We start from the raw sequence: 22524 nt of genomic DNA, 5'->3' as shown, positions 1-22524 counted from the left end.
GATAATGCTAATTAATTTGGTTTTAAACGAAAATGTGTAAATTGTACTGCAGGTTTAGGTTTGTTTTCTTGTGGTGCTTTCGCTTCCAGTTGGTCAAAATGTCAAAGTTGCCAAAATGTCGTGGTGAGAAGGACACATTTCAAAAACCATCATGCATAAACAAAACCAAAGTAAAAGAATGAAAGACATCAGAAATAGGCCCAAAAGTGATGATTCATTTTGCTGCTGGTTGTTTCTCTTGTATTTGAGAAAGCTTATCTCACAAGATTTTGTATAAGTAGGAGAGAAATCGTCCTGGAAATGACACAGAAAAAGAAAAAAAGAGGATGATTGCGTCAGTCTGCTGCTGTTGGATCTGCTGGTGCACAGCATGGTTCAGTCGTAAGAGGGGTAAAGAGGGGGTAAAGAGGGGTGAAGAGGGGTAGGAGGGGTAGGAGGGGTAAGATGGGTAAGAGGGGTAGGTCTCTGACTCTGTGGTCCATTGATAACTGCTGTACAAATGTTAACTTTAGCTCTCGTGTGTTGGTTTGACACAAAGCAGTTAATCTGCAAATCACATGCTGCAAAGCTCATCATGACTCTTGAAGCAGAATTTATTTCGCCATCGTCTTTTCTGAGGCTGTCTCCAATCTCACACACACACACACACACACACACACACACACACACACACACACACACACACACACACACACACACACACACACACACACACACACACACACACACACACACACACACACAGGCCTGCAGATATTTCACAGCATGAGTACATAATCAGCATGCCCTCTTTCTGTCTCTCATTCGCCCATCCACAGCCCTTTCCTCTGCTCTCATCCTTGCCAGGACAAACCTCTTGTTCCTGGCAAGAACACCAGCCATGCTCAAAGAGTGGCAAGCTGCGTGGAGTGTTTTGCAGAGAGTGTGTGTGTAGTCTACTTTACAATGTGGAGTTTTGCTGTTGTTAAGATGTGTGCTTTGGGTTTTCTATCATTATACTGACGGGGATTATGAGGCACGTCTTCTCCTATCTGTTGTCTTTGTTTACTCACTGCGAGGGTCAAAGACAACTGTGGGTCTGTGTGTGTGTGTGTGTGTGTGTGTGTGTTTCTTCATTGAAGACGTATCCCAAGGACAAGTTCCCTCCTCTCAACTCAACCGACGCCGACGTCAGAACTCCTTTCTAAGCTGTTGTTTTATCTGAGATTTATGTTATTTGTAAATTAATCATTTTCTTCGTTTTCAGACGCTGCTGGATTTTGCTTTGCTTTAAATATACCCCCATTTCAAACCGGCACACGCACACACACATTCAGTCTACTGTTACGTATGCAAATTGATGTGCCACATAATCCTATTAAGGGTAATGAGTGTGGATTGTACTGCAAGAGAAAACTCCCCTGTTGTAGATCCGTCAAATTAGTCTAGACTTTGTAAATAAATCCATTGGAGAAGTCTCGTCGTGTTTTTTGATCACAATGTTCAAACTCGACAAACTTCCGGCTTAATAATCACTTTTTGCTACAACTTTGAAATACGTACCAGAATAAGTAAAACCCATTTCGTCCTTCCCACTCAATCTGCGAGGCAACTAATTCTGCCGCTGCTGCTTTACAAGCTTTTTCTGCAATACTGTTAGATTAAATGCACAGAAGGTGACTCCTGCTTCTGCTCACACACAACAGAGGCATATTTAAACTGCACTCCTACAATGTACAATTCATTTCTCCTTTCCTGTATATTTTTTTCAATGTTTACAGATCTCCAGAGCCAGTCTTTTGCTAATATTCAGAGTTCCTCTTTGAGTTTTCCAAAAGTAATTTGATTGGTTCCTTCTGGGACCGATAAAGGTGCGATCAAAAAGTTCCAAGACCGTTCTTGTTGCGTGCCAACAGAGCGCAGCACAGTGAGATGTACAGAGCTGAAGAGCAAGTATTCAGCACCCGAGTTCCATGTGTTTTTGTGAGCAGTGGTCCATGTGCATTTGCGACTTCACCACGGACTTGAGCAGAGAGCGCACATCAAATTTTGTGACAAACTCAGGAAATCAGCCACAACGACCCTTAAAATGATTTAGAAAGCCTACAGCAATTGAGAAATGTCTCAAGAGGGGCAGAACTTGACTTCCCAAGAGCGCAACCAAGAGAATGCTGGAGGTTTTCTTTGACATTCGTGGGGTTGTGCATCATGAATTTATCCCTCAGGGTCGGACTGTCAACACCGAGTTCACTGTGACGTTCTGAGGCGTCTGAAGAAAGACACTTGACGTAAACAATCTGAACTGTCGTGCTATGGCAATTTGGGTCCTCTAACATTAAAACACTGCTGCACAGAGCTTGTTAAGAAATGCATGAGTTTCTCTCTAGCAACAACACAATAGTAGCGCCACACTCCTTCTTGCCGGGATTTGGCTGCATGTGACTTCTTTCTGTTTCCCTAAAACTTGACTCAAAGTTTGATGAGCCCTCTATTCAAGTTTTAGGTCTAAATTGAAATTGCAGTAGCATGCCTACCACTGGTTCACATGTTGATTAAGCGACTTAGCTTGAAATAATTACTCATGAGGATTATTGTTTCCCACTGCTGCGAGCACGTCACCATTTGGTACTACTTGATCGCCTGCAAGTTACCTGATTGTTAGTCACATGTTTCTGTTTCATCTGGTTGTTATCTTCATAAGGGCCTGTCTCCAGCTGATCACAGACTGTCCTCCGGCCATCCAGGAGGAATTGGACCTCATCAATGCCCTCAGCCAGCTGGAAGATTTCAGCGTCAGCATCCTGCCACTGCAAGGTAAAACAAAACATGCATATCTATCTTGGAAGAAAAGCAAATATTTTGAATTATAAAAATGTGCTTGTATTTATCGAGCTGTCAGCCTTGTCGTGTTCTTAAAGTCTGACATGCAGGGACACGTCTCCCCACCTTCCCTCCCCCTGTACAACACCCGGCCTGTCTCTCTCTCTCTCTGCTGTCAGTTGTTCCATCCCTCCATATGTCACATCTTCTTGCCACTATATCTAAATATATGGTTATTTATGGATCAACTGTTGAGCAAACAACATCTGCCTGATGGACTAATTAGGATTGAAGTGTTTGGTATGTACGCGTGTGCTCTCCTACGCACGCACGCACGCACGCACGCACGCACACACACACACACACACACACACACACACACACACACACACACACACACACACACACACACACACACACACAGACAGAGATGCAGACATGTCCTTTTTTATATTTCTGCTCCAGCTGTAAACCTGACCAATCTGTATTCACCTCCACGTTCTTTCTTTCGTTCTTTTCTGAACGAAAAGAACGAACCGACTGCAGCGGTTTTCCAGGCATGGCCTCTCTTTTAAAGGAAACTGTGGAGCCAGAATGAACCAGCTTGGCCCCTCATCGTCTCACCTCTGCACCAAGCTGTTGTTTGCCCCCAGGCCCCTGCTCTCTCCCCCCTTTGCCCTCATCAAACTGAACTGCCACCATAAAAACCACTGTGACAGAGAGAGCCATAAACTGCCATCCCTCACTCCCTGTCCCTCTTGTTTTTGGTCTTTTTTCTTGCCCCCTAACTCTCATTCCTTTGTCTCCACTCTTCCTTGCACTCTGTTCGCATTATTTTTTCACTGCCTACTTATAAAGCGAAACAGGAGAGAGCTTAGGAAGAAAGTGAAAGAAGGAAGCCGCGAGGGGAAAAAAGCGTGGAAATGAACATTGTAAGAGCGAATGAATGAAAAGGATTCGTAGTAAAGGGAAAACTCCAATTGTTGCTGTTTTGTGACATATGGATTTCGTATCGGTGATTACTGTCTAATGCCCATTTTTAGTGCTTGCAGCTAGACTGTCTTCACGACTTTGTATTGCCTGCGGTGCTCTCATACTATTTATTTGCACTGACTCAAGGACACGCAGACACTGTACACACAGTAAAGAAGCGCATTATTTTCTCTTTCACAAAGTAAAAGCTCTTGCTGCCGTAAGTTTCGCACTCTCACAGATAAACATGCACGCGTATGAAGTCGAAGGATTTGAGCATAGGTAATCTGTCTTAGGCTGTCTCCAGCAGCCCTCCTACGGAGCCTAAGGCGATGCTTCATACAAAACCACCCTCCCCAGAATTCCCTCCAGGCTTCGCCCAAAGTGATGTCAAGCCATAAAGATCCTCAGCGGGGTGCAGGGAACGCACGGAGGCCTGCCGAGCCTCTAAACATAACATTTCTTAAGTTTTCAGTGCAAGTTTGGAGAAGAAATGGGAGTTTCGGCATCTTGAACTTACATTATGAATACGTTTTAACTCTGTGATGCTCATATGCTGCATAACAATGTAAGAATAAGAAATTCTGCTGTTTATGAATCTAACATTTGTTGGGAGAATAAATGCATTAAGTCTTATCTAGACTATACCTGCAAAATAATACTTTGATTAAATTGCTGAACAGCACATTTATAAAACAGATACTTTTACTTTTTAAAGGATTAGTGGTAACAAAGCCAAAATCTTGTTTGGCAAAATTATACAGAATTGACTGAACAAATCCAGGCTCTGATAGATGCTTCATAGATCCCCTCCAGTATTAACTGTATACAGAAACTGTATTGACATTGACATGTGATGGTCGATATGCCAAGGGCAGCTGCAGTGCATGAATCTTTAATAGACCTTATTTTTATGCATATTTGGATTGTAATGTACGTGTTGATTATTTCCTCAAGGGTTGTGACTAACAATTGCCATTTTAAGTTTTAATTGAATTGTTTGATCTGTAAAATGTTAGCAAAGAAAAAGGAAAAAAAAAAACATTGGGGTTCCCCCAAGTCCAAGTTGGAATCTGTCTTGTTTTGACCACCAGTCAAATGATGATGAAAAACTAGAAAAAGTTGCAAATCCTCACATAGGAAAACACGGATCCAGAAATTTTTAATTTTAACATTTTTCTTTAAACTACAAAAGTAGCTTTTGATAGCTTTTCCCAGATTATACAGTCAAAAAAACAACAACACGTTTATTGTTTAGTTAAACAGCTTTATATTATGTTCCTGACATCATGAGAGCTGTTGCATCATCATCATCATCATCATCATTCACTGTACATAACATCCTATCGCTTTATCATCAGCCGTAACTCGTTCCAGATTGAACACAGTAATTAGCAAAACAAGTGTGACACCCGTCCACTCTGCCTTCTTTGTCTTCCCTCCAGTGCGACTGCGATCAGACCGTCTGTCTCTCATCGAGGAGTGCATCACCCACTGCTTCACAGCCTACAAGCAGTCCACCACCCTGCTCAGTCTCGCCTCACTCCTGCGGGTGTCAGGTACGTGCGAGACAGACGCGTGCACAGCCATGGTCTGACCCCTCAAACCCATCTCGTCACATCTCTTTCCTTTTTGAGCTTCATCATGTAGAAAATGTGTTTTGATGATCATTTTAAAACCCAGCAGGACTGCTCTGGTGGCAGTTCTCTGACATGGCTCCTGAGATGAAGTGAGAGAAGACCGCCTACATAGACGTGCCCCAGCATGCATGGGTACTTTCCGCGAGTTTGCTGACAGTTCTCTCACAAGAGGGAAATTCATCTTCATGAGAGGTGTTGCAGCTCGCAAGCAAAAATCCATAAAACGCACACGCGCGCGCACACACACACACACACACACACACACACACACACACACACACACACACACACACACACACACACACACACACACACACACACACACACACAGGGACTAAATTTCATTCCCAAGAAATATTACTTTGTGTGCTCTCAGATCCTTTTTTCAGCACTCACTTATTATGGTGTTTTGACAGTAAGACAGATTCAATGCTCAGCCATCAGGTTCATACGCCAATATTTGCAAGTCAATAATAGATGCAACCTTGGATTGTCAGCCTTTTTAAAGTTCATCTGACTGTGTCAAAGAGGTGTTGATTTCATTTTGTGGTCACTTTTATCCCCATTTTAGTCCCACCATGCACTCACTCGTCTTCTGAGCTAATACATTTGGAGTTTGAAGTTGTTTATGTGAGCTTTTCCATGTAAAAAAGTGTGTGGTTGTTGTGTCTGTTGCTCCCACCAGTCAGCCTCTTTAAAGTTGTCTTTTTATTGCCTCATGCTGCTTGAAAATCTCCCAGATTAAAGTATTGATCCATCTTTTAAAGCCTGACATGTGATGGTAGGGGGGGGATTCAGCTTAATTTGACGGTTTTGTAATGAGGATTTTAGTTATTTTTTAAAAGCATACAAACTTTTAACTGCTAGCTATTTGATACCAAATGTCTTGGAGGAATGCACAAGTGACACATTAGAGATTGGACCAATGGACAGATTTAAATGTAATTACTTTGCGTTATCGAGCATTTGAGTATGTACAGTATACAGAGGGAAAGCTGACATGAAATGAAATAAAAAAGAGTTTTACTTACTCATGAGGCTCTCAACATGCTTCTAAAACTTTCCAGGGAAGCCTGCGACAAGCTTAATCTACTGTAGTTTCAGTAAACGGATTTAACTTCCTGGAGTCTCTCTCTTCCCCTCCATCGATTCAAGTCTTTCTTCTGTCTGCCTCAGTCTCTCCTTCCATCCTCTCATATCCTCTTTCTTTAGAAGTTATCATATTTTCAGACTCCTGACTGGGGAAAATTGTTTACCTCAGTGTTCTTGCGGTAATTCCAAAAGGGATTTTCTTACTTTGGCATTCGATTTTGTTTTTGTTTTTATGTGAGCTTTCATATCTCCCACTTGACATTACAAACTGCTGGGCTGTATCACAGTGAACACTGCAACACATTCATCAGCAAAGCAAACAGTTCAAAATGTTAGAAAAAAAAAAAAGTGAAATGCTGGCTGCAGTTTTTGCAAGTTAATTTTAAATTCATACATTAAATTCAAGTGAAAAAAAATATATAGTGTTTTCATAGATTGAATGCTGGGATCCCCATGTTCCTAAAAAACTGCAACAAAGATGTCATCCTTTTTCTTCTTCCCTAAAAACTGCATGAACATCGCTGTCTTCCCGTCCACCCGTCTCCGTGTTTATCGTTCTTTTTCTTCAGGAATATAAGCTGGCGTCTGCCTGCCTCTCTTTGCTCCCCTCTCTTTCCGTCCTCTGTCTCTTGAACTCGGGGCACCGTCTTCTCTCTCTGAGGCCTGTCACCACCAGCCAAAGGAAACCTGCTAACTGGCCTTGTGGCATTTCTGTGTCTGTGCCGCTCACATTCTGTCAGCAGGAAGCTCTCGCTGTGTGGATCCAGCAAAAAAATAAAAATAAAGAAAAAAGAGGCAGAGGGAGATGAGAAGGGGAATAAACACATTTTTAAATAAATAAATGCAGGAGGGAGGCTTTTGAAGGGTGCATAGCTCCGGGGCTCTGTGGTGAATATTTAATGCAGGTATCACCAGCGTACCGGTTAAAACCCCTTAGGGTTTAGTTCCTGCCTCCACAGAAATGCTCTGTATATCATTAGTTTTATGGGGTAGAGGTACCAAAAAAATTTTTTTTTTTGTCTCAATGAGTCAATAAGTATGATATTCCAAATGTTCCAAATGATGCTGCCTTGGACAAGTTCCTTGTGATCATCCAGAAAATAGCATGAGGAGGTGTTGTCGTCGTCTACGCTGATTTCTCGAATGTTTTCTATTTGTGTTTCTCACCTTTTCATCGCGTCCTTTGATTGGCCCATCAAGGACAAGGAGAGGTTTCCATTGGATTTCCCATATGTCTGATTTAAATTGGCTTGAAATCGATGCCAGGGAATGTATTGATAAAAAAGCATTTGGTCTCAAAGAACACAGGGTGAACGAAGGTGTGCTGACACACACACACACACACACACACACACACACACACACACACACACACACACTTTCCTCTGTATTGAGGTCTTGACAGCGTTTGAAGATGCCATTTCACCAGTCAACCTGAAAATATTTGACAAACACCTCTTTCCTCCTCGCAGCAAACACCGCATTTCTATCTGTCATTCACTTCACACAACACAGACACACACACAACCAAAGACCAATCCAGCGCCATCGCATTCCTTCATTTCCACGTCCGTTCTTTGATCTTCAGCGCACAGCTTTGTTCAGACGTTGTGTTTCTGCCCATGCCTCGTTTGATCGCTCTGTCCTCTCCTTTTTGTTTATTGAGGTTACACGGAGATCAAAGGTTGTCCTGAGCCGCCACACAAATGTTAACACCACATCCAATCCCACCAAGACATCCCGCTCTTATTTATTACTGTTTAGTGAGACAGTAACGTGGTGTTCTTTCTTTTGAAATATTTGATATGCTCTGTTTGAGATGAACAGCCACAGCAATAACCTAATTTATGGTAGACATCAATTAATGTGTAGTATCAAGCCCTGAGTGTGGTGCCGCTAATATATGTGGACATCGCTGCAGTCCAACCTTGAGCCCGTGTGTGAGCGCAGTCACATCGAGATTAAATTAGATTTATTAAACCAGATGTTGTATGTAATATGCAGGATTATAAGATTTGCTGTTTAGCTTTGACATGTTGACATTTCTCCAAGATAAAAAAGAAAAAAAAAATCGAAAGACTTTAGTGTGTTCCATCTCTCAGTGCTGATTTAAATGTATGTCTGACTGTTTGTGTGTCTAGGAGATGATGAGGCTACGCGGAAAGGCCAAGTACTGACCCTGCTGGCAGAGCAAGCTCTTCAGCATCTGGACTTCAAGGCCTCTTACATCCACTGTCAGGACCTCATGGCTGCAGGTATGTAGTGAAACGGCACACAGCGAGGCAGCTGATGAGAGGCAACACAAAGTGCACTGCAGGCTGTAGAGAAACAACACGGTATTCCAAAGTTATACGCATGTGACACATCTGTAGGATTTTAGTCAAATGAACATTTATTTTCTCAGTGAAAGGTTTTGCCTCTCTCGATAACTGGTGTCTTCCTGGGGTGTTAATTAGTTTTCTAGGTGATCTTAATTAAAAGGAAACCCACTTAACAAGGCTGTTCCATATTTTTAAGTTAGACACAGTTCTCATTTTATATGGGGAGGAAGAAAGAGCTTCGTAAAGATTAACTAAGAGTGAAATCGTGGAATAACTTGAAAGAGGAATGGCATCTATTAACATTTCAGAAAAAACTGAAGGGAGATCGTTGAACTATGAAAAGATTCAGGCTACTAATTCGAACAGATATAGGCTCATTTAGCAAACTTTCCATCAGACAGATGACTTAAAGGGAAACTATAAAAAGTCACTGATGAGCATAATACATGTATTTTGAGCCTGCTGGAGCCCCGAGAAAAATCTTCTTGATGCACGATCCTCCAGAGCATGGCAGTTGTGCATGTAGGTGCATTTTAGCGACCCTTTAGCAAAGCTAAAAATTAAAAAAAAAAAAAAGTTTGCTGTGGGTTTAGAAATACTTGAGGACTAATCTTTAAATCGTTTTGTTCAATAATGAATGCTGTGCTACAGCTAGTGGTCCAGAGGGTGGTTCATCAACGACTACCTTTGATCAATAAGACTGTTTGTAGCAAGGTGACAGAGTGATAATCTGGGCTGAAGTATTGGGAAATGTGATCGTAGGTTCCCTTAGCAGCCCCATGAGAGTGGTTAAAGTGATATCAAAGAAGGGCTCATATATGGACAGGTAGCTTAATCTGTAAATTTGTAAATATAGTTATTTTTTATTATTATTTTTTGAACGCTTTAAAACTACATTTTACAAAATGACGTGGAACAATGAATTTTCTTTTCAAAATATTCAAAGATCTGTTGTGTGTGTTTGGAAAAATATACAAAAATGTCATCTGCATGATAATTCGGAACACACACGAGGGAAACTCTTCACATGCACTTTTATTAACTGCCAAATTGTTTGAATGTTAACAGAGGTCTGTACTGACATCAGTTCTTTACCCGAGTCAGAATGTTACACACTATGTTTTGCTCTTTGTTAGATATGGGTGGTCTGACTATTTCTGCAATAAAATGTTTAAATTAATGATTTTCTAAGGTATTTGTAGTTATGCTTTTGAAATGTAAACACAGCCAGACTTGCAGATGTCAACAGTTTCTAGTCCTAATGCTTAGCTGAGATAAACCTGGCTCTAACTCAGACACTACAGTTAGTGCACAGACACAAGAGCGGCATCAACTACCTCATAACTTCCGGGAATATGCAAATAAACGTATTATAACAAAAATGATATAAACATTATGACACAAACATATTATTTTAACAAACAGACATATAACAAACATATTTCTTAAAATGTTGAACTACTCCATTTAGCTCATTCCCAATATAGCTGTAATTTTCTAAACCAATCATTTGGATCAAATGGAAAAGACTCTGGTTGTCAGAATGGGATAACGGATTGTGGTCTATGCATTCCTTGAAACCAGCACAATGTACAGAATAACAGAAATATACTGAGACTGTGGCATTAGAAAACATGTCAGTGGTTTCTTCCAACTGTAATTGAAGTGAACATCTCACTGTTACGGCAGATTATCAGAGTTTGTGGTAACCACATAGGTGTTTTTTCACGTGTTCTATAATTAGAACTTGCCCTGTGGCTTCAGTATGCTTCTGTTCCTTTGGTGTTTGATTTATGGTTCGAAACAATTGAGAAATACTCGCTTTTGGCTTTTTGCATCCTTCCTCGAAAGGCCAAAAGTGATGTACAGTGATTTTAGTGTCTGTTCGGGCACAAAAAAACAATAATGAGGACTATAATCTAGACTGTCAGTATTTCTGTGAATGGCTTTAAAATGTGGTCACTGTGACAAGTGGTATTTTGTATGACCCCGGTTTTATGTTGCGCCACAGAAAAATCTAAGCAAAAATAATTTCAGTGAGTCTCTCCACCATCCTGAGTAATGGGAGATGCTGCAGATGAGAAAAAGGTGTCTGGAAGACAGGGAAGGTGTAATCAGATAAGCAACAGTGTTCTCTGTCTGTGAACACTGCGAATAATTGAATCTGTTTGTAAGAATGAAGTCAAGGCAGTGTGTTGGTTTCTGACTGTGATGAAGCTGCAGCAAATGTAGCACAGTTATTACAATGTGTCAGGCAGATATTTTCTTCAAGGGGAAATGTGTTTCAGACTTAAATATGAAGTAATATCCCAAGAGCTTGGAAGGTTACACTTTTTTATTGTATTGTTATAGCTCAGAATTTTATCCTTTGTATTTCTGGTTTGTATATTCATAGGTTTAATACTATGATTTTGTGTGTTGATCGCCTGTTTTACAGGATTCAGAGTAGATTAGAGATGGATGGACACAGGTTTAAAACCCTGACTTCCCTTTGCTTCCTCTTCTTGTTTCCCTCTTCAGGTTACAGCCTGGCGTGGGATGTGTGCAGTCTGCTCGGGCAGTGTGAGGGTTACGGAAACCTGGGGGCCCGGCAAGAGCTGTTAGCCTTCTCTCTCACGCACTGTCCCCCCAACAACATCCACGGCTTGCTGGCCGCTTCCAGTGATCTGCAAACCCAGGTTAGACCAACAGAGAGAGCTTTTTAGAAAACAGCATTGATTGTTTGGTATTTTGCGTGTTCAGCTGTGGCTAGAATTTTTTTTTAATCAATGGTTTGTATCTAAAATGAAAACAATTTGTGGATTTTAAGCTTTAGCTTAGCATAGCACAAACAATCCTAAACGCACAAGAATTGGGATTAAAAAAAAATATATTTTTGTTTGCCAATAAAATATAGACTTTGACAAAACAGGTAGACCAGTCAGTAAAAGCAAAGTAACTATTTTCATAAAGAACTTGTGAACGACATTTCATGTGACCATGCCTCTTCTTAATATATTATTTTAATGTATTTCTATGCCTCTGTAAAGCACCTTGACTTGTCTTGTGTCTGCATGGTGTTATATGAATGAACTGGTCTTGCCTTACTGAAGACAGATATTGACTGAGCAATGCCAGATACTCGGACAAAGTCTAACATCTACATTTTATCAAAGAGTAACACTGGGATTCTGGACTACCTTCTTCGACCTGCTGTAGAAAACTTATTCCCATCCCTGGGAGTTCAACCCTTTTAAGATAAATTTGAGGGATCACAAGATATTTTCTAAGACCAATTTTTGCCAGAAAGTTTTTCTTCTAAAATGTACTCAGATGAAACAATCTGAGTAGAGGACATCACTATTTGATTGAACTTCTCAAAGCTCAGTCATGTGAAGCCTGTGAGAAAAAAAAAATGGTTGCTTTTGTTTTGTTTAATCGAAAAACGTTTGTCGGCTTTTTGTGCAGTCGTCTGCTTGCCTTCTTATACTCAAATTTATGACACGTAACAAAGTGGCCAACATGAAAGTAACACAAATTCTTTCAAGTAACACAGTGAAAACGTCCTCCTCTCATCATTCTGCTTTTTACCTTTCAGTGAATTCAACAGTCACCTCAATTCAATCTCTCCTTCTATCCAATCAGATTGCTCGACTGAAACAACAGGCTTTATAGTAAAATAACACATTTTTACCTCCTTCGGTCCTATAGGTGTTGTACCAGGCTGTAAACTATCAAATGGAGCCCGTTACCACTGCGAGTGGTCGAGAGGTTGACGAGACAGACTCTCTAAAGGTTTGTGTCTGTGTCCGTCTCCATTTGTCTGAGCTGTCTGCTCCACTATCCCTGTGTGTGGGTGTTTTCCTGTTCTGTTCAGGTTGTGTGTTTTCCTGCTACTCCATATTTGATGAGGTGTAAATCTAGTGTTAAGGTTGCTCAGCTCCCTTGGTTTATTTATGCCTCCTATTCTCCTCCCCTTCAGCACCGCCAGCTTTATGATGCCTTGAGTGGGTGTTAATGTTTCATGACTTGCATTGCATCCCCTTTGTGTGTGGATGGGTGCTCATTTGAAGCTGTCTGTTGTCATTTTTATTGTTGTATTGATGTCAGTGCTTCTCACTCGTGTATATTTAAGCCTTCTAGATGTGTGTGTGTCCGCACTTTGGATTAGTGTGTGTTTTTAACAAACTTCTTGAGTATGTGTTTAGTTTCTTTCATTCCCTGACCCTCAATCCCCTGACAAATAAAGTATTGATGAAAGGCACTAAACGATTTGGCTGCAGCCCACTAGCCCTCTAAATGTGGTTTTAAAATCATTTTCAATAGTGCAGTAACTATTATACCATGGAATTAGGTGGTGTGCTTTTAAAAACACTCCAAGAATGCTATTCACACTACAATGCACCATTAATTTGTGTATATATATATTTTTTTTCTTTTTCTTTTTGAATTTATAGATGAAAAATATGTTTTTGTGAAGCAATATCTTTATTGCTCTTTCAGTTCTCATTATTCTCAAAAAGGCTGAACAATATAGGCAAATATTGATTCGGCTTTAAAGTTGGTTTAAGTATCCTGCTTTGCTTTAGAAGTATAACTGATGTGGAGAAATACTCATTTGCTTTCTGGCAAAGAGTTAGTTGAGAAGATCAACACCACTATGATGTCATTGACCTAAAGGAGCAGTGTGTAGGATTTAGTGGCATCTAGTGGCGAGGATGCGGATTGCAACCAACTGAACACTATCCTCATCCACCCTTCTTAGCGTGTAAGATAATCTATGGTGGCTGTGAAACTTGCAAAAAAAATGCAAGAGGCCCTCTTTGGAGCCGGTGTTTGGTTTTGTTTCTTCTGGGCTACCTTAGAAACATGGCGGGCTCCTTGAAGAAGACCCGCTCCCGATGTAGATATTAAGTGCTAATTCTAGAGCCAAGTTTCAAGTGTAATTATGAATGTTATATTAGTTTTTAGCCAGTCAATCCCCCCCACTGTAGATCCTACACAGTAAACCTTTGAATGTGAACCTGCAGCCAGCAGCAGGTTAGCTCAACGCAGCACAAAAACTTAAGCTTGTCTGGCTTTTGTCCATAACAAAATCCACCCATATCCGTCTCTGAAGCTCACAAATTTATAAATTATATCTTGTTTGTTTAATCTGTACAAAAACGGATATGTAAAAATGACAATTGGCTGTTTACGGTGGGCTATAAGCCAAACTGTACCTCTCGCCTTGGGAGCTGTTGCCAGAGAACAAGTGGAGTTTCCATGAAGACGCTGCTTGGAGCCAAGAAAGAGTCCGGCACAGCAGAGCCCCCGTGAAAGACTTTTGGTTTTTTGGTTTTCGAAAGCTTTAGAAATGTTTAGCCAGTCCTTGTTATTGCTGGTCACAGCCAAGCTTTTTGTTTCCAGTCGTTGTGCTATAAACTAAGCTAACTGTCAGCTGTCTGCACCCTTGTTTACAGACAGATGTTAGTTTAGTGTGGATCTTCTCATCAAACTCTATGCCCTAAAGCAGCAGGCCAAAATGTAGAACTTTACCGTTAAGAAAGAAAATGTTGTGTTTTCAAGGTGTTTGGGTCAAAGAAAGAATCACTGAATAAAAATATTTAATTCAGTCCCAGTCGCCAAAGTTCGAGAAACCCCAGAAATGCTCCTTTTTTATAATGAATTTGCCCCACACCAATTTAAAGTGTCCTTTGCCTGTGTGAATTTGTGATTTTCTGCACAAGCACACACTCCCTGTCTCTCAAACAGGAGGGCTGTGTGCTGCCTGAACAGTGCATATTGTAAATCCCCCTCTGCACTGCTACTAATAATCCGACACACACTGAGCCCTGCGCTTATTGAAGTGCACCTCTAAAGTAGCTCATAAGAAACCGAACACAACCATGTCTAATACTACACTGATACTCAAGAGTCTTCACCTCCAAATTTGTCCTTTGGTCTAATGTACCAGTAGAGATGTAGCAATGCTCTGATGCTACGTTTTCATTTGCAAGAATGAAGTGTTTAGAGACTCCTGTAGCATGATGCCGGATGATTTAACAGTGGCTCTGACTGCTGAAAGGAACGTGGCTTTCATTTTTTATTTTTTGGGTCCGTCCTGTCTTCGTTTGACCCCAGGCTCCTGCAGTCACTGTGGGCTCGCCTGTTGGGACAGCGGGGGACCTGCTGCACAGGACTACAGCTAAGACCATAGAAGTGTTGACCACCACAGGACTTACCACCAAGGCTGTGCTGACTGCAGTCAGCGACCACCGCTGGTGGAAGGACTCACTCAACTACCTGCGGCCGCTACACGTAAGGACTGTCTTGTTTTTGATTCATGTGATCTGTAGTAAAGATGAAGACAGTTTTCTAGTTACATTCCTAATGAATGAACTAATAAACATGTGCTTTATATGTGTTGTATTGACATGTATTGTATTTATGGATGAGTAAACATCAAAATTAAAAGGCATGATCAAGCAACCAATAATAACAAAACAGTGATGATGGATGTACACACTTTGTTTGTTTTTAACTCCACTGTCTCCTGGGCTGCGCTGTGTGCGTGCGAAAAGACAGTCTGTCCATGCTCCCATATTTCACAGGCCCCGGCGTGCAGATTTCAGACTTCTTCCAAAAACAACCAATCAAGAGCTCATCTCTTGCATAATTAATTGGTCCTCCTGTTGAATATTTCAATATCTGGCGGTTGCCGGAGGGCTTGGAGTGGCTCGGTGGTCGCCGGGTTGTAGATTGATGGCATCTCTGGTCTCAGCAGCAATTGGGAGGGGTGTGTGTGTGTGTGTGTGGGGAGGGGGGGGGGGGGGGGTCCTCGTGATCGCAAGTTTCTAAAGAAAGAGTTAGATGTCAGCTGTGGGACAGAGAGAGATGACAGTACTTTGGGTAGAGTGTGAAAGTTTAATGATGTTTTGATGGCTCCTCAGGGTCACGGTGCGGGAGCCTCTAGCCAGGAAGGGGCGTGTGAGAACTCCAACTTGGAGCGTCAAGGCTGTAGCCCCTTTTATCAGGAACTCATTGAGGATCCCTACATAGACACGGTGAGTGGCTTAAAACCAGTGTGTCTCATGGTTCATTATTTTGTACATTCCTATTGTCCTTATTTCTCCATTTTTTTGCCCCCACCTCAGGCCATCTTCTTAAATTACAACAAAAATGCCTGAGTAAGCTTATGATTTGGGGCATTTATTAGATTTGGTTTTTTTTATGACTAATAAATTGCTTAAAAAATTGTGTTGAGACAATTACTATTGATTTCAGACTACTTCAGAAGTAATTTTAAAGCCAAAAGCACTTTGGAAGGACTAACAGTACAGAAAAATAAGGATACATTTAAGACTAATGGTATTCTAGCGAGCAAAAATAGATTGGTAAAAAAAAACAACCACAAATAGTAGATGTGCTGTTTGTATTATATGGAGGGGAGAGGTGAATATTAAAATGATCCAAAAGAAAAGAATGTCGACCGAAGGAGTTATGGGAGTAGAAAAGACCAAAAGTAAGAAAAGGAGTAGTTTGACCTTTATACCTGGAGAATGGCTGCCTGTGGCTATGACTGGGCTTTTTACTCAGAGACACAAATCATATGGATGGCTAAAAGAGTGGACGCATGGGGGAAACAGAGAAGGCCGATACATCTCCTCTCATGACATTTTAATAGGCCTCTCCAAATCCTTTCCTCCGCTCCATATCCAGCGTTCATCCATCTTCCATCATCCATCCACCAATAATTGCTCGCCACGTCCATCTGTCTATGAGCCGGGCTGATCAATGGGATTAGGTTTTTACCTTAACAGTTGCAATGAAGGAAGTGGGAGGGGTGGGCTGGGGCGGCTGATTGAGAGGGAAAGAGAGAGAAATGCAACAAGACCAAAAGATGGATAGAGAGAGAGCGGTGAAGATAGACAGGAAACATTGTGCGGTAAAGCGATAGGCCGGCAAGAGCAGCACCTTCATTGATCACCTTCAGACACTTGAGCAATATCTCCTATAAATCCTATAAACGACTTATCAAAAGGCCCCGATGTAGAAAAGCTTTGTTTAGCTCCGAAGTTCATTTGTTTACTCCATCTCTCGTCTGTCGGGCTCCTCGGGAATGAAGATGCTCATCCATCTTAATCACATCTCCCTGTGTTGTTCTGATCCACTATCCCTTCTCGGGGGATTTCCTAAGTATAATAATAATGATAAGTGCTTCACCACTTCATCTTCTCCGTTCTGTCTTTTAGAGCCAAGATGTGTATTCATCCTACAAAGAGGTACCTCAGGAAAACTTTGCCGAGGTCTTGCTGAGGACCGGGAAGCTGGCTGAGGCCAAGACTGAAGGAGAAACTCTGTTTCCTGCTACAGAAGGTAAGCATGCAGAAAGAGCCTACATTCTGTGGGATCTTTAAAGGCTGCGATGGCTTCCTCAATGGCCACGCACCAGTATTCATATATGGAAACTCGTATATAGAGATAGAGATTCCTTTAAGCCTTTAGCGGTTTTTGTGGGTATTTCTTTTTTCTTTTTTTTTTTTAAACTTAATTAAGCATTCTGCATTTTACCTGGGTACCCACTTCCAGGGAGAGTAGCCACAGTGCTAAATTATCTCTAATTAGAGACAATTTGTCTAACCGTGGACTGATCGATATCTGAACTCTCTTACTTTTTAAGCCTTTCCAGTCTTATTCAAATCATAAAATCTTGATTGTTGATATTTTAGATTTTTCTTTCTTTTTGCAGCATAGTTTATTCTGGAGATACTTCCTGTAAATGGAAAACTCAAAATGTTTGATTGATTTTTTTTTAATTTTTTTTTTTTTAAATATAATTAGCTCTAACCTACACCTCCAACCCTGCTTTGCTGACTTTTGACTCCATTTAGTATTTTCTGATGTTATTTGCCTATTTGGTGACATACTATTTTTCACCCACCACCCGTTATTCTTGGCAAGCTAAACCCACTTTTACCCAAAATTGGTTCTCCACGAATAATCATAAACTTGGGCTCAGTTCCTGCCAGATCATTCCTGCCAGAACACACACTTTGAGTTGGTGTGAGCAGTCCCAACGCCCAATTTTCCACATAGCTCCTGTCAAAATATGTTACAATCTGTCGTGATTTTTGTTTTCAAAACTGTTCAATAGTAGTTTTACATATTGCGAGTGCAATCTTGCCTGAGATTGTCGTGCGATAGAAATTAAACCAAACTTTTGCTGCTTAACACAGACCATATTGTCTGTATATTCCAGCCATCTGTGCCTCCATTTCTTTTTTTCTTTTTTCTCTTTATTTTCATTTATAGGAGACTTTTACACACTATGGCTTCCTTTCTCCTGATTGTCATCATTTCAGGTTGCATCTTGTTTAAATAAACTTTATTGGAATTGTCAGACAAGTGTATGCGGCCGCATCGCCACCGACTGATTGATTTGTACTGTGTGTGCATTGCAGTCAGACCTTATACATGTGTGAAGGGACTGATGTAGACATGTTGCGTGAGTAACAACCTACAAGATGGATTTTTAAAAATTTATATAGTTAACACGTACTGCTTTAGTGTAACGGCACAATTAAATTTAGTTCGGATATGAAATGTGGATTACTGCAACATTGTTTTGTCAACCTCTCAGAGGTCAGTTTCCTTGAGCTTTTTTAAGAATTTAGAATTATGAAAATGCTTTATCTTTGCTTTTAAAATTCCTGTTTCAGAATTAAGAGCCTGATCCATTCTGGACTTTTGGGGACAATATTAATATTAGGAAGTAAAACAAATTCTGATATCCGTACATCAACCAAAATGTGATTATCAAACACTTGTTACAAAGATCTGTAATATATTTTTTAATGATATCAACTTATTTTGTTGGAGGTTGAATGGTAATGATATTCTGTAGTCCACAGATTAATCAATAAGAAAAAAATATTTGTTAGTTACAGTCCTCTCCTCTCTCTTCATTGTGCAAAAAGCTAACATGACAAAGTCCATATTGGCACAAACTTAGTGATTTAACTCTGACTTCATGATGAGCTAACTGGCTGATTCTTAAATGACAAATTACGGGATTTCATAATCCTGAGTAGAACCTGACCAGTATTGGATTTCTGGGACTGATACCGATAGTAGGAAGTAAAAAATTCCCAATATTGATAGATTGAAATGTGGTTATCATACACTTTTGCAAAGATATGTAATGAAGGCACAATATCTCACAGTTTAACAATAAACTTTAATAATGACTGTACAAGTAAATACAAATAAACAACAACAACACAGAAAAATTCTAAATTACCCCAGCCATCTTTAAAAAAAAAAAAAAAAAAAAATCTTCATATCAGACACCATATACACTGACACTTATGTACCGTAATAGGTCAATATCGGGCAACCTCCAGTCAAAATGGGATTTCTAAGGTTTTGAGACAGAGTAAGAATTGTTTAACTTAAGCTGTTTCTCGGTGCTCCATCTTAGTGAGATGGTGGTATTTGTAGAAACCACAGTGTGGTTGACCCCCCCCCCCCCCCCCCCTACCCTCCTTTCTTCCCCACACCTCACCTCCTCTCCTCATCTGTCTAGCCAGGGAGCCCATATGTGGTGGACCAGGGGACAACATGGGAAGAATAGCCCCACATTGATTAATTAATGTATCCTCACGCGTCCCGTGGCAACAGTAAATAATGACGCATCACTGCAGGAATGCCAGAGAGATAGCATCAAGTCAAAACATCAAGGCCACGCTGCATGATGGATCACAGCTGCTCGCCAAAATCAATGCCACTACAAAAATAAAGAGCAAATGTGTGTGTGTGTGCACGCGCACGCGTCTGTGTGTGTGTGAATGCTAATACGTGGACACCGAAGAAATGCAAGGCACACATTTTGGCCAGGGAGTGCCAATGCTTCGATATGCCTACGCATATCTCCTTCACACACACACACACACACACACACACACACACACACACACACACACACACACACACACACACACACACGTTTCACCAAATCCAAGCTCTCTCTCGGCGCCGCTGTCATTCAAATGAATATCTCTTCTTAAAAGTCACCTTCCCTTCGGAGCCGCCGCGGAGTGCGACGTGTCGAGAAAGAGAAAAGCCGGTGCGGACGGCATCGCGTCCGATAACAACCTTCGATTAATGACTGCCGTATTGGCCCGCCACGCCGGCTGTCCTCAAAAACGGAGTGGGAGATGGCCTTTAAGAAAATAAATATATTGATTTTTTCACCTTGCCCAGATAAGGTGGAGGTAATTAATGGTGACACAAGTGGAAAGTGACTCAATGGGATTGAGCTGAGTAAGGTGCAGACATGAGCACTTGTTGTGAGGAGGAGCAGAGATGCGCGCGCGCACACACACACACACACACACACACACACACACACACACACACACACACACACACACACACACACACACACACACACACACATATTTGCATGCATGACTCCAAACTCCACTCACACACATCAGTGTGCCATTAGCCGCATGTTGACCAGGCCATAATCAGTTGTTTTCCACACTGCCTGCACAGGTGAAATAGTAATAAGTCAGTGTCTCAACATCCTGCTAACAATGTGCCCGATTTAGCTGACAGAGGAGCAGCAGTGTGTGTTTGTGTGGACACTCGCACACATTCACAAAAACACACCCTATCTCATGCACTCCCTCCTCTACCTGGTGTCTCTTTATGACTTACTCTGTTTTCCTCTCTCTCTCTCTCTCTCTCTCTCTCTCTCTCTCTCTCTCAAGCAGAAATATTGTATGCTTTAAAGTCAGGGTTATCTGTTCTGTGTGTGTGCGTGTGTGTGTTTACCCCTCTGGTAATTCCTGTCCCGATGGTATCAGTAGCTTTAGAGAGGCGTGTAATCAGCTCATTCTGAGGTGTGGCTCATTGAAACCCGGGGGGGTAGGAGAGGAGGGGAGAGGAAAACTAGAAAAGGCGGAGGGTGGGCACTCTGCTTAAGAGAGCTCTTATGGCTCTTTAAAACTAGTGCATCACTCCACCCCTGCGCACACACACGCACGTCGTGAACCTCCAACCACACATGCCCAGTGTGTGCAGATGTGCATATTTAGTGTGCACTTTGTTCTACAGTATGTGTCTCTCCCTTGCCCCCCCCTCCCCCTCCCGCCTCTGTCTGCCTCCCAGTGTCCATGCTCTACTTTTCTCTGTCTGTTCCATTTTGTCTCAGGCTCTTATCACCAACGCAGGCTTCTGTTCTGCTTGGGTCTGAGACTACAAAGCGATTCTGTCTGCTTCTCTCACCGCTCGCTCCCACTGTTTTCTCAGAGTGAGCGAGTTCCATAGTGAGTGATCGACTGAGGGTGTGGTTACCGTGTTTGGTGTTCACCTCGTAAATCTTCGTATTTTCAGTTGTAATGGTATGAGTGCAGTGGTGTGTTCGTGCGTCCTTGTGTGTGTGACTATTGTGGCCTCGAGGCGAGCAGTTTGGGATAAGTCCATGCTTTTGCTCACAGCTCTGTGTAGACTCCAAATCCCATCAGCCTCTGAGGCACTGCAAAAAGCTGGACTGTGCCCCAGTTCCATACTAACTCTAAATGGGATTTGAGTATTGTGTTCACCTTCTGTCAATGTGTGCTGTTGATGTACACTGTTGTCCCACAATGCAAAGCACAAAGTAAACAGAGGATCGATTCAGAGCTGCAGAACATCAAATCTAATTGCAATGCTACATTTACGTAATGTTGTCAGAATGAGAAGAAGAGAAAAACCTGCCCTTTTTTTTTTTTTTACTTGGGAGCGTTCTTCTAGCCTTGTAGTCACGCAACTTAAATAGCTTTGGTTAGTTAATTAAGTTTGTTTTTATATATTTGGTGTGGTTTGTATACAACTCTGTTGGGGGCTGTAACCATTTCTTTTCAAGTAATTCATTCAATGTTTAGTCTTTTAAAAGGCAGCAAATAATGAAAAATGTGAATCAAAGTTTTATTTTGTTTGTCTGGGTTTTAAAATCAAAACAGATCAAATTTAATCTAATACAAAGCCAAAGAACAAAAAAGGAATTTTCTCATTTGATAAGCTGAAACCAGCAATAGTTTTTGTCATTCTTGCCTATAATTTACTCAAATGATTTATACGGATTATAAAAATGTAATCAAATCAATTTGTAGTTGATTAACTATATGGTATCCGTGTCTCCACTGTTGACATGTGTATGAATATAGTAAGTAAATTTAGTCAGGATTGTTTTGTGAAACTAATCTTTCCAATGTGTAAAATGAACTGCCTGGCTTAAACTATGTGTATATTCAGTGAATACACACACATACATACAGGCAATATGTTTTGAAAATGGGACACAGTCGTGGATTAATGAGTAAATTGCTTATTCCTAATCAAGAGTGACCTGCTTGGCCACATCACTGGTTGAAATAGATGTTTGAGAAGAAGCTGAACAGATGAGTTTTTGATTTCTGATTATCAAACTCCTCTTCCTGCCTTGCCCGTTGATAGCTATGCAGAAGCACATTTTGTATTCAGGGGATTACATTTTAAAGTGCACTTACATTAAGTCTGGACTCAGGGAGCACTTTATTAAAAGTGGGCATGTGCTCAAACTTTGAATCATGACTACTCTCTGTGCAGGAAACCATACATGTGCACACACAACCAGTCCACATGTGTACACAGCATATGTAAACATTTTCATGGAGACATGAACACAATAGCCCAGCGAGAAGATGGACAGA

At 41.2% G+C, this 22524-nt stretch overlaps 1 protein-coding gene across 1 annotated transcript in view; it reads left to right on the top strand.

Moving 5' to 3' along the window:
* Positions 1 to 22524, top strand: part of nbas (NBAS subunit of NRZ tethering complex) — a 151888-nt gene that overhangs the window by 57004 nt on the left and 72360 nt on the right. Inside the window, exons 32-39 of the mRNA XM_069158355.1 lie at positions 2681 to 2793; positions 5217 to 5330; positions 8645 to 8758; positions 11345 to 11502; positions 12515 to 12598; positions 14927 to 15103; positions 15736 to 15849; positions 17038 to 17161. Of these exons, the coding sequence (XP_069014456.1) occupies positions 2681 to 2793; positions 5217 to 5330; positions 8645 to 8758; positions 11345 to 11502; positions 12515 to 12598; positions 14927 to 15103; positions 15736 to 15849; positions 17038 to 17161 (998 nt within the window). The remainder of the gene's footprint in view (positions 1 to 2680; positions 2794 to 5216; positions 5331 to 8644; positions 8759 to 11344; positions 11503 to 12514; positions 12599 to 14926; positions 15104 to 15735; positions 15850 to 17037; positions 17162 to 22524) is intronic.

Source organism: Embiotoca jacksoni, unplaced genomic scaffold, assembly GCF_022577435.1.
Source record: "Embiotoca jacksoni isolate LCO1_2020_lvr unplaced genomic scaffold, fEmbJac1.0.p SCAF_23, whole genome shotgun sequence".
Classification (NCBI taxonomy): Eukaryota; Metazoa; Chordata; class Actinopteri; family Embiotocidae; genus Embiotoca; species Embiotoca jacksoni.
Note: the sequence above shows the minus strand (reverse complement) of the source record. Positions and strands in the feature narration are given on the sequence as shown.